Source organism: Limulus polyphemus, unplaced genomic scaffold (assembly GCF_000517525.1).
Source record: "Limulus polyphemus unplaced genomic scaffold, Limulus_polyphemus-2.1.2 Scaffold5577, whole genome shotgun sequence".
NCBI classification, from domain to species: Eukaryota; Metazoa; Arthropoda; class Merostomata; order Xiphosura; family Limulidae; genus Limulus; species Limulus polyphemus.
Window position 1 is genome coordinate 2,185 of NW_013671187.1, and position 16,979 is coordinate 19,163.

Genomic DNA, 16,979 nt, shown 5'->3' on the forward strand with positions numbered 1-16,979 from the left:
ACGTTCGTTCGTTACAGTGTTGTTTTAGCGCGAGTATTGAGATTAAGTGTATCGCAGAGTTATATTCGGAAAGAATAAACCAGTTTTATTAAGTAAAGACTTGTGTCGTTAAAGTTTCGTTGAAACGAAGTTACGGAAAAATCAATTAACAAACGGAGACGTAACAATATTTACATCAATGATAATTCATTCCATTTGTGGACCAAAGTTATAACACCTAGTTAATTTTTTATATAAAATATTCATATTATTATAAACTAAAAATCGTATAATACACTGAAAAACTTGCAACAGCAATATGAGAAATGAAGAAGCAACAAATATTATGCATTTATGAGTGTGTGATACTAACAGATACCCTGGGATAAATAATTAAAGCCTCATACTTCCAAAACGACAATACTACCTTCGCTTTTCAATTTTCTCATCTCTGTGTGTGTGGAGACTGTTTGTGTTACTAAGGCAAGTAAGAGTAGGCTTATTTTGTGAGCTGTAACAACTAAGTACATATGAAACAGGTAGGTCTGTGTAAATATGTAATTATTTATGTCGGCTGTTATTTTGAACAACAGACAAGTAATTTTTATTTAGATCTGCGACATCTTTCTTCTGAACGCTGAAGTCGTTGTGTAAATAGGAAAAATACGTTATCAATTTTACTTTTTAGGTAATTTCAACGCCAGAACATTAAATCTGTTTTTAACTTAGGCTTAAGTTAAAATGTTGCTGTTGGAAATATGGACATGACTTGGTAAGGATTTCATACTCACTTATATATATGTTATATGGTTATGAAAGATTTTAGGCATTTTAATATTTTATATTTTTGTGATGGCATTTAATGCAAGTTTAATTTACAATTCCTACATTATATTGTATATTTTTTTTACACATTTTGTTTCTCATTTTAGGTTCCTGTTTTTATTTGTTTTCCATTAGTATGATTAGATAAAGCTTATTTCTTTATTGGCACATTTTGATGGGTATTGATTAAATACTATATTGGTTTTGTTTTGAGTGATATCCTATTTGTTAAATGTCTTATCACTTTGGAGGTTATTGTTGAGGTGTTGTGTAGCTTTTTATTATATGATTTTGTTCATTCATGAATTATATTTCAAGGTATTAATTTCAAATTAACGCAGTCACATACTCTATTGTGCCTAAAAGTAAAAGATAAAATTTCTTTAACTTTTTTTTGCCAATCTTTCTACACAAAATCCTGTTAATTTTATATATTTTAATAACTTCTGATATAATATTAGAGGTGTTTTATTTTGGTTTTGTGTAAGTATTCATTAAATTTTTATTTTATTTTTATACTGTGGTGCTGCTTTGTCAATTCCCTGGTATTGTTATGTTAGTCTGTGATGCAGATACTGGCTGTTTATATGGCTGCAAGAATTTATTTAAAATGTGCAATATTATCAGGTATTGAGCATATCATTTTCAGAGATGATTCGTTATGATCTTTTTACAATATTTATATTTTAAGAGTTTCACTAAATTGTGTGAGTGATTGGATTTAGTAATTTGTTTGAGTGAAGGTTGTTTTTTCAATCATAGGGAACTATCAGGGCTCAGTTTTAGAACCTTTGCTCTTTTTAATTTGCATCAGTGACATAGAAGAAAGAATGATCAATAAATTAATTAAGTTTGCAGATGATATTAAAGTTTTTGGGTGTTGTTGTCTGTGATGAGGAGGATGCTGATTTGTAAAAGGGTTTAGATTATTTGGTAAGTTTGGCAAATAAGTGGCAGATGGTTTTTGATTATAATGTATGTAAAGTAATGCATGTGGGATATTGCAATTTGAGTACAATTTTGATGGGAATAACTTTAACAGTGTTAGGGAAGAAAAGGATCCTGGTATTCTGGTTGGTCACTCTCTTAAGCCATCCAAGTAATGTTTTGTTACTAGTGGCAGGGCAAACAGGATTTTAAATTGTATCTACAGAAATATTGAATACAAGTCTGAAAAGGTTATAATTTCATTGTATAAGACACTGTGTTCAGTCTTAAGCTCCTTACCTTGAAAAGTACATTGAATTGTTGAAAAGGGTTTGTAGGAGGCCTACTAGGATGGAAAGCTTGTCATTAGAGGACAGATTAAAATTTCTGAAATTCTTTTTGCTTCAAAAAAGAAGAATCTGATGAGATGTTTAAGATTGTTAATGGAGTTGATAGTGATGATGAATCATCTTTTTTAACACTTTGGTCTTTGGAATGGGTTGCCTTTGGATGTGATTATTGCATTAAATTTAAGGTATTTAAAAGGGAGAATTGATATATATTTGGATGATAAAGAATCGCTTGGAGTTTAAATTTTTCTCTTTTTTTTTATTAATAGTTTAGTGGATCAGATAGCCCAGATTGAGACACATCCATTGTTGCTCTTAAATCATATGTATAACAAACTTATGTTCTATTGTCTTCAGAATATAGTACAAAGACATCAGAGGACTTTATCTTATCATTCCCCTGAAAGCTTGTAAACTTCAATGAGATCACTTCTTACTCTTCTTTTCTCAAGAGAAAGAGAAAATAAGTTAAGAGATCTTAATCTCTCTCTCTGTAACATAACCCATTCCTGGATTATTCCTTATAGCTCTCTTCTGAACCATGTCCATTAAGCCCATGTACATGTATGACTAATGAAATTTTAGTGAGGCTTCATTTGGATTACTGTGTACAGTATTGGTTCCCTATTTAAAGGAAGGATACCAACATGCTGTTTGAAGTAATGGGTTACTATAATGATGCCTTGTCTCAGTCTTTTTTTTTAGCCTCTGAAGAAAACCTTATAGTGTTTTGACTTTTTGTTTGGACAAAGAAGAGTATAAACAAAGATTTGTTCTTGAACATTTTTATGGGAAGTGGGTGGATAGAATCATAGGCTTGCAGAATAATATTTCTGATAATGTGAAGGAAGTTTGAATTTTTAAAATTGTTTTGATTAAATACGTGGATATGAAGGGCTATATTTAAGGTGGATTTAAAATAAATCACAGGAATTTTTATTCTTTGGTTTAGGTGTGAGTGAATGACATTGTGTTCAGTATTTTCCAGGATATTAATTATATAAATAGATTTGTAAATCAAATTTTTATACTTTCTGCAGACTATAAACCAAGATGTCTAGCACAGATTATACACTAGCCAAGAGCTGACATGGATGAGTCTTTTCTGAATGACCTTTTGGAGTGCTCTGTGTGTTTTGAACAACTTGATGTCACCAGTAAAGTATTACCTTGCCAACATACTTTTTGTAAACGATGTCTGGAGGAAATAGTTACTTCTCATAAGGAACTACGCTGCCCTGAATGTCGAGTGTTGGTAGAGACACAGGTAGATGACCTACCTGCTAATATCCTGCTTGTGAGACTGCTGGAAGGTCTAAGAAACAACTCTCGGCCCAGTAAAACTAATATTTTAGGAAGTGAAGATCAGGATCAAAAACAAACTACTCCTCAGCATGTAGCTTCTGCTGGGCTCAAAACAACAGCAGCATTAACTGCCCCTCTTCCACCTTCAGTGTGGCAGTTTGCAGCAAGAAGTGGAGGAGAAGCAAGAATTCTTCCCAGACAGGTCCCTGTAAGTTACTTTTCTATTCATCTATTGAATCGTCAGGCTGAAAGAAACTATAAATTAGTTATAAGTGCTTTTGAGTTAACATGGGCTTAATAAAGACATTTTAGAGGATCAGATAATCCAATGTGAGGTTTGCTTGTCATTGAACTTTTGGTACAGTCATGTGGTGGTGATACAGAGTAGAAATCAGTAGTTAAGCCTGGTCAAGACCTTCTAATATGTAATTGGAACTTTGGTTGCTATTCAGTTTCAGTCTCTGGTCAGTTTTTACTTTAGTTTCTGTCTTTGGTGAGTTTGTAATGAATCTTTCATTTTACTCTAAAATTGATCCAATGCTAATACCAGGATTTATTAGAACTTTCAAAACTAAAACAGAATATACTTTAAATTTGAAAATGCTGGTCTTGGACTTTTAGAAATGACACAACTAGAGTTGGACCATTAGTGGACTCTGTTAATTGATTAAGTGCTGAGCTCATTAATTGATTATTCTCACCTGAGATGGTTTAAAAGGAAAAAAAATAGTGCTGAAAATTGGGTTTTGATATCTGCAGTGGGCCAAGCACAGACAGGTCAGTGTATAGCTTTGTGTTTAACAACAAACAAACATAATGGCAATGTTTTAATTATTTGGATAGTTGGAATAATTGAAAATAGTAATAACGGGAAACCCTAATTTCAGTAGGTTACTGTTTTAGTGATTCACGACACTAACTGATTTAAACTGAACAAACGCGAGTTAATCCAAAATAATAATGAAAATCATAATGCCAATATTTCGATTATGTGATAATTGGAATAATTGGACACATTAATTTTGATTATTTTTGACATTAATTAATTTAATCTTAATCAGTTGTTTTATGTGACACTAACTGATTGAATTAATTGCCCAGCACTAGACACAACTGAACTTCAAACTTGTATCTCAACACTATAACTTTGACACAAGAAGTTAGGAAAAGAAGCAGAAAAAAAAATCTTTGTAAATCATCACAAAATCTAGTTTAATAGTATAATTCTTTCTTAACTCTCTGACTAATGATAACTCATAACAGTTTTAACTGAATTTCAAGCATTATTCAGTTTAAAAGCTCAATGTCCTCAAGCATCTGAATTACAAGTCTCCAGTTCTCTTTTATTTGCTGCCAGACAATGAGATTACAAATTAACCCTTTCCATATGGGGTCAGTCAACGTGACAGACCTTGTAACCATAAAGTAACCATCGTAGTTTCTATACACTAACTTTTCATATGTTTTATGTATCTTCACAAAACTTTTTCAAGCTTTCAGATAACATAAAAAAACCTGATTTTTGTATACAAAAGAATTGTTAATTAAGTACTTTTACTAAAGATTTGTCCATGAATATATGGAGTCCAAGTGCAAAGTAATTTCATATTAAAATTAAAAATACTTTTCTTCATCTGAAAAATTTCAAATTTCATTTGTATAGCTTTTAAAAGCTCCTAAATAAATATAAAATTTTTATTTTTCCATAAAACTATGTTTTATCTGTTACTTTCTATACCATAAATTTATTTTGAATTTTCTGATAGTGGTTACAGGGTTTATCAGATCAACCAAGTCCATATAAATGTAAATCACTTTTTTTTTCTTCCTAGAATGACTGCAGATTGTAACAGGAAATACAGTTGTGCATCTTAAACAGCTTAAAGCTTCTAACAGTTTACTCATGTTTATAAATTGTTTTATTGCCCTTTTAACTGTGTTTAATTAAATGTAAATCACTTGATGAACACCTAGCTCATGTTACCATATTGAATGACATAACATATGAGCTGCTTGAAAACATACCTTGCAAAGAATTTTTATTATTGTAATTATTTTTCATTATCTTGCCTAATCTAATCTTATTTAACCTAACAAATTTCTGATTTTTACATACTTATTACTTCTATAACAATAAATAAAAGATATACATGAAAAAACAAGAAATATGATCCTTTCCTTTGATCTTTTGTTTTTTTTTTGCTGTCAGTTGAGAATGAAACTTGTGTCTATTATTTTTATACTAATGGTGCTAGTACATCAATAACTTTTTATTTACTTAAGTAATGCACTTCAAAATACAGAATAATGACATGCATAAAACAAACTATGTCCTATGACCATCATAATTTAACTGTTTTTCTAATTTTGGCATAAGAGCCTTAAGAGCCTGAACACCTCAAGAGAAACTTTCAAAGTGTAGACAAAATAAACAGTACTCTGTACTGAAAACAACATAATATTTTACATCATTTGATAGATTAAAACTGCCTTTTTATTGGTTGTAAATAATATAGTATAAATGTGAGAGATTATTATTGGCAACTGTGAAATAGAGGACGTAAAGGTGGGCATAGCTAGCGGGTCAGATTTTCTGGTGTATGACTCTGTAAACAAATAAGATTGAAGGCTACAAAAATTAGACTTTACTTTAGTAACATCTATATTATAATGAGTAGTTTACTTTAAATTACATAATTTAGAGAGGGGTGGTCAATAAATTGTAGTAGGGAGAAGACCTAGAGAACAAATGTCAAGATTCTCATGGTAGGGGAGATTGAGAATTTAAAAAAAATATTTCCTTATAAAATTAAGAACTTAAAACTTATATAATATTAAAACTTGATTTACTAACTAAGCTTTGATGCCAGGTTTATCTATATACATGATAGTAAAATAGCTTACTTAGATTTTTAATGTAATTTTATAAAAGATCATGATACACGCTCTTTGATCTATTCATAGCGAGAGGGTTAATGTGGGGTAATTGTTGGTTATTGATGAAACATCTTATCTTACTTACACAGAGTGATTTATATGTGACAGTAGTTACCTTGACAAAGACCTCAGTGCCACCTAGTGTCAGTCATTTTGTCTCACTATGAGAGTAATGTTATAATCCATTCTAGCATTGTGTGAGCTAGCATCATGCATAAATAAATACAACAGACCACAAATATAAGACATAGGAACAGTCATTTATAGCCTGGAACAGGAACTTCTCAACAAGTATCCAAACCCATTGTCCTTCAAATATTTATAGGAGGAGGACTGTATTTCTCAACAAGTATCCAAACCCATTGTCCTTCAAATATTTATAGGAGGACTGTATTTCTCAACAAGTATCCAAACCCATTGTCCTTCAAATATTTATAGGAGGACTATATTTCTCAACAAGTATCCAAACCCATTTTCCTTCAAATATTTACAGGAGGAGGACTGTATTTTAAAACAATAAGATAGAATACAATATTAATATCCTATGCCATCACATTAAAACTCCAGAACACTTATTAAGAATTCCAAAACAAAAATGTATCCTGAGATATCAGACTTCTGTTTGTTGACAAAAGTAGGTTGCAACATGGTACTAATAGCCCATTTCCAAGAAAATGATCATTAATAGCCCATAAAATGTATTAAAGAATGGCTATTGCAGAGAAATGATCTGTATAAATGTACATGATGATATGTTTAATGTGTATTCATAAAAGCAGGTTGTAATACAGTTTTATGTGAAATATGGCACTAATAACCTGTTCTGGGGCAAGAAAAGCTTGAAATGATCACTAATAGCCCATAAAATGTATTGAAGAATGGCTATTGCAGAGAAATGATCTGTATAAATGTACATGGAGATATGTGAATTATGTTTACTGATAAAGCAGGTTGAAACATAGCTTTATATTGCAGTTCTGTCACATGAAAATCCCCGATGATCAATAAGAGCTTGGAACAGATATTTAAGAATTTCAGTTGCAGGTAAAAGTGCTATAAAAAGCCAAAAACTCGCAAGGAACTTTGAACAGGAACATTGTCAAAACTGTTTGAACCTGATATGTTTACAGCATGAAAATAAAAAAAAGAGAATTCATATTTTGTTCACTAACAGTGATATTTTATACTTTGATACTAGTCATTTCTGGAAATGTTGTAATTGAATTCCATGGAACTTGTAATGCTGTTTCAGGACTCGTATAATTCTCTATGAAAGATGTTTCTAATTTATACTTGTTTAGGCTACATTTGCTTTTTTTTTGTGTTGTGGGTGTTTCTCATCATGTAAGACACTTATCAACAGTGAATTTGATACAGCTTCTGTTTCCAGTACAGATTTTTGTACAGGTGTCTTTTGTACAGATTTGAAGTTTTTTGCTTTTTTTTGTTTTGTTTATAGGACATGCTGTATTTTTCTCTCAATTTTACCTACTTTTTTTGGGGGGTTGGCAGTTTGTGCTAACAGGTTCAATGTTACAGCAGAAACACATTTCAGAAGGGAATAGTTTAATGACATACTGATTTTTATGTAATTCATTAAGTTTAATCATGGTGCTTTATAGTTGAAGAAATGCAGGGTTTTATTTCACTGTCAAATCTGCTGTCTTCCTCTTCAAGTCCAGGTTGCTTTACAAGTTTTAGAATATCTTCTGGGGTCATGTATTCTGTAAGAAGTTCTATATTATTAGGATTAAGCAACATGTTGAAATGTTCAGGTGAAACTTAGTTTCCACATCTTCCCCTAAGAACATGCTTTAAATAGAAGGTTTGTAGGAAGTAGCATTATGGAACCATTTCATCCATGCTTATTTCCTTAAACATTTATTTCCTTAAAGTTTCCACATCTTCCCCTAAGAACATGCTTTAAATAGAAGGTTTGTAGGAAGTAGCATTATGGTAACCATTTCATCCTATGCTTATTTCCTTAAACTATGTCATTCTTTTTAGTGCTACATTAATGACTTTCTGATTGAATGGATTATAACTACCTACGTTTGGTTTTTTATATATTCGTTACCTTTTTCCAGTAACATTCTACTACTTTTCCAAGGATTATTTTGTTAATATCATACTCAAAATAATTGAGGAAGGCTGCACTCACTTCACCTCCAGTTTTAGTGGGAATCCTTAAAAAGAATCTTTACTTGTGATTGATATCTTACCCCATTTCTCAACTTGTACTGCCCTCTATCGGCACAAATTTTTGCTCACCATAAGCTTTGCTACTTCCACTTATTACTGCATACTAACATGCAGCAACTGTCTACCAATAGGAGTGCGACCCTACCCCTCTCTAATCATGCACATGTTAATCACTTCTCGAGTGGCAGTCCTACTGAGTAGACGTGTTTTTGCTCACAGTTTAATTAACCTATCCATACGTTTTTACTTTCGTGAATTTCTATTTCAGTTAATTTATTATTTTACATTTTTGTTCTGTTTCTGTGTGGTGAATGTTGCCTGACCAGTGTTGTTGATGTAAACCTTTGTATAAACTTTTTATTCTCCTCCATCAGCTGAAACCCAGAGTTCTATATCTTTTAATAAATGGTTCCAACAGATCACATAGGAATGATACTTTCGGTACTTATGACAAATGCTGCTTCTTTACCAGTTACTGTTATAAAATTTTCACAGTTAATTTTAGAAACTTTCCCACATAAAAAAAGGACAAATCTTTTCATGCACTTGTGTAGTTCGTTTTATCATAGATTAATGGTGTCATGGTAATGGCTATTTTTTTTATGAAATATAAAAAAAACTCGTAACTGGAGATGTGTGTGTCGTATGAAAGAGCTGGAATTGCTTAGATTCTGAAAAAGCTCATCAAAAATTAATACTAACTGAAACTTCAGGAACCAGGATACACTCTCACAAAATATTCTATAGCATAGTGAATCTCGTACACAAAAAAGAGAATGTTCTACTACTTCCTGTTTTTGAATGTTTTTTTTTTTGATCTGCACTGATGGCATTGTGTGTACTTATGTGGGATATATTTCCATGGTGTATGCATATTTCATGATTTCATCCGGTCCAAGATAACACACAATAATAATTTCTACACTACTTAAAGTATTCAGATCTTTGAAATTAACAGCTTTTTGACTAATTATAGCTTCGAAGTATGACTTTCTTATTGTGTGATTTCTCCTCTCTAGTAGATGTTTCCCCCTGTTAATCCAATTGTACTGGTCACATCTCCAGCCATCTTTTTTTCTTTTTCACTTTTTCACTTTGTGACAGTACAACCACGTTTGTCCCTTTTGGGGCTTATTAGCAAGGTGTGTAGAGAGTTTGTATCTGTTTGGGTGTTTTAATAGATCCATGGTTTCTTCTGGTGAAAGAGGTTCACATACACAACATTAATCATGGTTACTAAGCTAGTTTCATTTCAGACCGAATGAATTCTGAAACTTGTTTCAGGCCTTTAATGATCTAGCAAAAGCTCAATCTGGCTGGGTTTGGTGACTGTTAACAAATGGAAGTACCTGCTGCAATTATGTTTGATTTTTGAAATAAACTTTGGTTTCTGAGACAGTACATTACCTCCTCTCATGTGTATAGCTATTCCTATTCAGTGCTGCTCTCTATATGCAAAATTTTTTTGCATGCCACAAGTTTTGAACTCCCATGTACTCCACAATCAACATGGTTCATCTGTGTCTTGTGACAAACCTCCACTATCAGGAGTGCAACACACCATCTTAACACATGTGACTCCCTCTATTCGGTTCTACCAAACTATTCTCATTAGGCAGTGATCAAGTGCTCTTTTCACATGTTCATTTCAATTTTTTTTGCAAAGTAGTGATTTACTTGATTTATACAAGATTTGGATACTTGCTACAGTTTTTTTTCTGTAGTAGTTTGCCATGAAAACTTACTTTTGTTTATTGATTTTATTCTCAATTTCAACTTCTTCATGGAAGAATTTTTGGCTATCATTCATCAGGAGATTGATCATTATATGAGGCATCCTTTTTCTCCTGACAATGTTCGGGTTCCTCCTGCATTGTCAGAACCTGTTCATGAAGAGGAGGATTTTTACAGTTTTTTTTTTGTTCCTTTTCCTAACTATGCCATGCCTTCCCATGCATCTCTTATGAGATCTACTAGGCATAACTCTGCCTTTTTGGATATGCTTTCTCAGGTGTGTTTCACTTTCTCACATTTACCGTTCCTTTTTTTACATGACACCCATCATTAGTGTCCCTTGTTTTCCATCCTTCCACTGAAATCAGGGTTCGTGCTGAGCATTTCATTTCACAGTTGAGGATGGGTGTTAGTGTGTCTCATCCTCCATGGACTTCTGATCTTTATGCTTGGGCTTATCAGCAAGCTGATCAAACCTTTCTCGACTTCCAGCACTAGGAGTCATTTTTTTCAATATGGGTGGCTGCCCCTTATAATCTATCCATTTCTCCTACGTCCATGTCCCACCTTCATCTTACATTTACAGCTCTTCTGTAGTACTTGTCCAACATACACCTCCTTTCTGAGGCACTCCACCAATCCCTGAGGGTTTTTTTCAAGGGAAACACTTTCCCTCCTTCCTATTCTTTTCCTTTCCCATCCATCTTTGTTTCCTATATTGATTTCCTTCTCATTAACTTGGGATCCAGCTATCTGTCTGAGTCTATCCAAGGTTGTGCTTATCTTTCTGTCATAGAGAGCTATCAAGCCTGTCAGCCAACTTATTCCAGGATTTTTGTCCTATGATCTATCTGTCCTGCCTCAACCAATTTCTGGTTCTTTCCCAATTTCCCATGGAGTCCTTTATAACACTCCAAGGTTTTTTTTCTCCAGAACTATAGATAACCAAGGTAGATGTCTCGAATGCCTATCTCCATATTAATATTTTTCAACAGGCTAGATGCTATCTTTGATTTGCCTACTACAGGATTGTGTATCACTTTCATGCCTGGTCTTTTGGACTTGCTTCAGCATCATATATATTTTATAGGGTGTTCACAGCTTTTGCCCTACTTCTGTATACTCTAGAGTTGTGTTTACATCACTACATGGATGACTGGCTCAGGTGAGCTCATTTCGAACTGAAGTCTTCTCAACACGCATATATGATGCTGACATTAGCAGTTTGTGTTGGTTGGATTCTACAGTGGGTGAAGTTTCTTTTTGCCTACCCACTATCTTATCCACTTGGGTGTATTTTTCAACACCCCCCCCCTCATTTGGGCCCATCCTTCTCCACTTCTCCTTTTGATAGTGCTTTCAATTCTTACTTCTTTCTTGGTTTTTGCACAAAAGGTTCTGTTGCTTTTGAGGACTTGGGCTTCTATGGAAGCTCTTATTCCTTTGGGTCGGGGACATATGTGTTCTCTTCAAAGGTCTCTGCACATCCAATGGAATCTTGCTCGGGATCCCTTCGACTCCCCAATTACCCTTCCTCTTTTCCTTACAGACTATCTGCATTGGTGGTTGAACAAGGACAACTTAATAAAGGGAGTACTGGACTGGTACATTTACTCCACCTTTTCCAGCTTTTTATCAAATTACTGATGCTTCTCTCCAAGGTTGGGGAGTATTGGTCCATCAGTAAGAGGCTTTTGGGCAATGGTCTCACATAGTAATGTCTTACCATTTCAACATCTTGGAGCTTATGGCAGTACAATGTGCTTTTGTTTATTTTCTTCTAATGGTACGGTACCAACACTCATGCTCCATTCTGACAGTTCCACCATTGTTGCCTGTTTCAATCACTATGGGGGCACCCGTTACTGTTCCCTTTGTGTTTGAACATTAGATTTCCTTTATTGGACCCATATGCTGTGGATAAATCTCCTTGTGTGTCATGTTCTGGGTGCTTTTAACATGTGGCAGATTGTTTTTCAAAACCCAACAAAGTTTATCCCACAGAGTGGTTTATTGACTTTCAGGTTTTCAGGTGGCTATGCAATCAGTGGGGTTCTCCTGACCATGCTTTTGCCACTCTACCTCAATACCAAGTTACCTCTTTTTTGGTCTCTGGTTCATCATCCTCAGACCCTGTCAGTGGATTTTCTCAGTCAAAACTGGACCAGTCAGTTCTATTTACATTCCTTCCAGATTCATTGACCTCCTCATTGTGTGGTTCTTTTGGATTGAGTTTTCATACTCAAAACTTTGGCTGCTCGTGAGGGTCATTCTTCCTTTTTGCCATTTTTTCTTTCATCCATTTCCCACTTTTATTCCTGGTGTGTTCCAGATAGTCTTCTATGTCCAGTATGTGCTTTTCATTGTTCCATTGCCTACATGGCCTCCTTTAATGATTCCCATTTCCACCTTTTCATTCCCTGGCATTGTTCATCTGTACATGACCTTTCTTCTTCTGCCCTTATGATTTGGGATCGTTAACTGATTCTATTGGTCTATTTCCCCCTGTCTTTTTCTTCCCAAATTCTGTTACAGGTGTCTTTGCTTAAGATTGGGCACCTTTCGTTTTTCCTGGAGTCTCACCTCTGTCATCCATTGGAAGAACTCTTCAGTCAGGCATGTGGCCTACTCCTTGTATGTTTATCTCCCACTATATTCATTGGGTAGCTGTTTCTTCCTCATCAAGGTACTGCCTGTTGCCATTCTTCAAACTTTGGTGTGGGTGTGATTTGGTGAGCTATCTTTTATATATATATATATATATATATTTTTTCCCTCGAGGTGCATGTCCCATTTAGGATTCAGATTCTGCTCAGTGGCGAGCGTTGCCTGTCTAGGTGTGCTTCCTATATCTCAAATCTACACTGTACAGCTAAGATGAAATATGAAAACACATTATGCCCATGGCCAATATAGCACACTGTGGAAATTGGGTGTTCCACAAGATTGCTAGTACATTTTATCTTAGGATATATTTGCTTCATTAATATGCCCATTCTTGACCATACTAACCCAAGGACTTACATGGATAAAGCAGAAGGGGAAAGCTGCCCATCCCTGCTATCCCTTCGATTGAATAAATCAGGGGTGTTTTGCTTTGCAATAAGGTTTTCCTGGTCACCCTTTGCACTGTCTCTGGTGTTGGCATTCCACTGGACTCTCCATCACATTTTATCCTCTCATGTTCTTGTAGTGGAGTACCACCCCAGTTGCAAGCTGCTGGGGTGGTTGACCTGAAGGTATCCTCCTGAATGTGTCCACTTCCATTCAGTAAAGAGTAGGGCAGTGGTGTTTTGCTGGTGTAGATGGCATATGATCCAATCATGTGCTCCACCTCCATCTGGAAGATAAAGTTGTATATATTTTGTTGAGGCACTCAACTGCTGTGGATCATGGAGGTTGATGCTGTGCCCAGCTTCTGTGCACTTTTTTCCTGCCCGAGGCTGCTGTTGTGCTGAGGGATTTCAATCAGATTGGATTTGATTTGATGTGAACCGCCACTTAGGCACATCCCTTCATACCATCACTTGGATGTCAGGTTCCCAGATGTATGGGTGGCTATGGATTTGCACATGTGCCTGATTTAGTAGATCGTTTTGACATGTATATAATTTTGTTCTACTCAACTTGAGGTGAAGACGATGTGGACCCTCCTTCTACCATTGTTTGGAAGTAGTAATCGCAATGTTGCTTGGTTTTGGACTGTAGTTGAGTGGGTGTGTACGGTCCGCCGTGCCTTAGCCACTCTACCACATCCATTTTAGCTTTCCCCACATTCCTGTCTGGAGCTGATTATTCTAGTCTTTCTTCACTGGGATTGAGATTCCGGTTTATTGTGGTTCATATTCGAACCTCCCTGGTTTTTCTCTCCCTTTTGGATACTTATTTCTATCCCTCGCACCGGTCTCTCCATTTATTCACTGTGGGATTCTAGCTATACATGTGAGTGGAGGTAGTATACCATATGGAAGTTATTTTCTTACACTGAAAATATATTTCCGATAGGTACTTACCTTCCTCTCACACTTTCCACCCTTTCTCTCCATTGAAAACATGTGTTTTTCTTTTCTGTAGAATCGAATAGAGGGAGTCAAATGTGTTAGGAGGGTGTGTCAAACTGATATTGGTGGAGGGTTGTCACATAGTGATTTATGTGTGAGACACATTTGAAACACATTGATTTTGGGGTATGAGGGAGTTCAAGGCTTGTGGCATGTGAAAAAATATTTTCATATAGAGGGCAGCACTGAATGAGAATAGCTATACATGGGAGAAGAGGTAAGTATCTATTGGAAATATATTTTCAGTATAGAAAAATAATAACTTTTTTTGCAATGAGGTTGAGAAACAAGGATATAAGAAAAATGTAAAAACAATATAACCTTGAAAAATAATATTGTAATCATTTATTATTGATTATGGGGAAAATCATGAACAATTGCTTTGTAATTTGACTCTAACAATAGGTCTTCAGTTGTTCTAATTAATCATTACACCAGTAATCCTGAATGAACACAATTCTTTGTTTTGAAGCCTGTTTGCTAATGTAAACCTAAACTATACAGTGGGTACAATACTTATATTAAAATGATTTTGAATATGGATATTAGCAATTCACATGACAACGACAGCCTTTATGAACTTGAGGTGGAACAAAGTGTATCAAAACTACATTTTGATGTTATTTGGTATATTTTAGGTAGTGTGATACCAGCAAAAATTGGTAACTTTTTGGAAAAGGTATGTAACAGCTCTTTCTGATACAAAGTATTCCTAACTTGGTTCATAATGATGTGTTGAGATCAGTGATTTAGAATATCCAAGATGTGGATATCCCTTCTACTTAGTGGTGTTGGTAATTAAGGAATATGGTTCACTTTGTAGCACTAAGTCCATTCAGAAAGTCATATCCCATCAAACTGTGGCATCTGGTAACGGTTGAGAATCCATGAACACAAGTATCAGTGGTGAAAGCCATACACCTGTCTCAGGCAACAGTACACAGTATAATTAAAACATGATAAAGTGTAATTTTTGTTTTTACAATAAGTTTGTGTTCATTCAAATGACATTTTAGTTTATGAATTTTCTGACTAACATAGACTTTGTTGCATTCACACTTTATATCATCATTCTGTTTTTGTTGAAGCTAGTAAATTATTTTTTAATGAAGGAAGAAGAATACAAATTTTATTAAGAGGTCTATAAGGGATATGAAAGTATATATATATATATATATCTATTTCACGAGATATTTTGTTGATAGCCTTACTCAATGATTATTGAGTCATTTTCTATATCTTTGACCACATGTTTAAGATAGCTTATTTCAATGAAAAGGTCAACATCATTGGATAAAAGAAAAATTACACTTCATTATGTGTAGCAGAAGGTACCATTAATTATAAACACCGTACTGTATGGGATGAGACTAAATTAATTTGTCCCATGAGTAATTACACTGAACTGAATCTAAGAAAGTTGATGGAAATAATTAAACACAGAAATAAAGATGATCGTCCTAGAATTGCAGTCCTCCAGCTGTACTTGGATTAACACTGTATATATATAAATTGTATATTGTTTTATAATTATTTACATTATGTACAGTGTGTGCTTACATGTGTTGTTTCGTTTACATGGAGTGCTAATTTAAAATTGACATGCATCATGTGTTCTAGGAATGAATTTTTTAAATATATGTATACTGTTGTCTACTTTCATTCTGCCTAATGATAACCCAAACAAATGTGGTCAAAACATGTACCAGTTTTTGTAACAATAACTAATGGTGGTTTAAAAGGAGTATTACTTTTATTCATTACTTTACCTTATTAGTGTTGAGCAGGAGTAGAATGTTGTTTGCTATAACAAGAGGTGTGATGTTATATTCCTAGGTATGGAAAGGCTTACTTTATGTTATTGAGCAGAAAGAAAGTTTTATGTAATTTTAGTTTTGTTTTTGGCAAGTGAGTTAGAACAATACTCATATTTAAAAATAAGTTGGCTATTATTGTTTTTTGTTATCTTTATTAAATTACTTTTGTACTATTGACCTCTCTATGAGGTGTGGATTGTAAAATATACTGCATGTTTATGAAGTTAATAACAAATTTCTAGATCACAGAAGAATTAATAGTAGTTTCGTTTCGTTTATTTGTACAACAGTATGAATAATGAGGGCTTGGTTTTTGAGCAGAATTGTTACTTTTTCTTGATGAATGATTATGTAATGAAAGTATTTGTTAGATTATTGCCTGAGAAAGGCTGTGGTTAGCTTTGGAAGAGGGGTGGTCTCAGTGATTGCATGTTTCCTTATGTAAATTGGTGACCCCAGGATGAATCTGTATGCTGTAAAAAGTAGTTTCCAGGAGTGTTAATATTAAATACTGCTAGATGTAACAATAAGTATTGATGCTTTTATTTTTTGTTTCAGATCAGTTATCATGTACCATGTGCCAAAGCAATTCATTCCTATGAATCTAAAGAACCAAGGTGAGATTAAGTTTAATCAAACATTAAGAAACATGAGTTACTGACATACTAGAATTAGCTTGAATGAAACATGAGTTACTGACATACTAGAATTAGCTTAAATGAAACATGAGTTACTAACATACTAGAATTAGCTTGAATGAAACATGAGTTACTGACATACGCCCCCCAGTGGTACAGTGGTATGTCTTTGGACTTACAACGCTAGAAACTGGGTTTCGATAC

General features: G+C 34.1%; 1 protein-coding gene across 1 annotated transcript; it reads left to right on the top strand.

The window, feature by feature from the left end:
• Positions 1-373: 373 nt before the first annotated feature.
• Positions 374-16,758, top strand: LOC106472747 (E3 ubiquitin-protein ligase SH3RF1-like). Its single transcript, XM_022401284.1, has 3 exons — positions 374-518; positions 3,122-3,594; positions 16,696-16,758. The coding sequence occupies exons 2-3, from the start codon at positions 3,172-3,174 to the stop codon at positions 16,756-16,758; spliced, it is 486 nt and encodes a 161-aa protein (XP_022256992.1). The 5' UTR covers positions 374-518; positions 3,122-3,171.
• Positions 16,759-16,979: the final 221 nt, after the last annotated feature.

Excerpts from the sequence above, each read along its gene's own strand:
- LOC106472747 (XM_022401284.1), top strand. The coding sequence starts at position 3,172 with ATGGATGAGTCTTTTCTGAATGACCTTTTGGAGTGCTCTGTGTGTTTT. Across the intron at positions 3,595-16,695 it reads TTCTTCCCAGACAGGTCCCT|ATCAGTTATCATGTACCATG; the intron begins GTAAGTTACTTT and ends TTTTTGTTTCAG.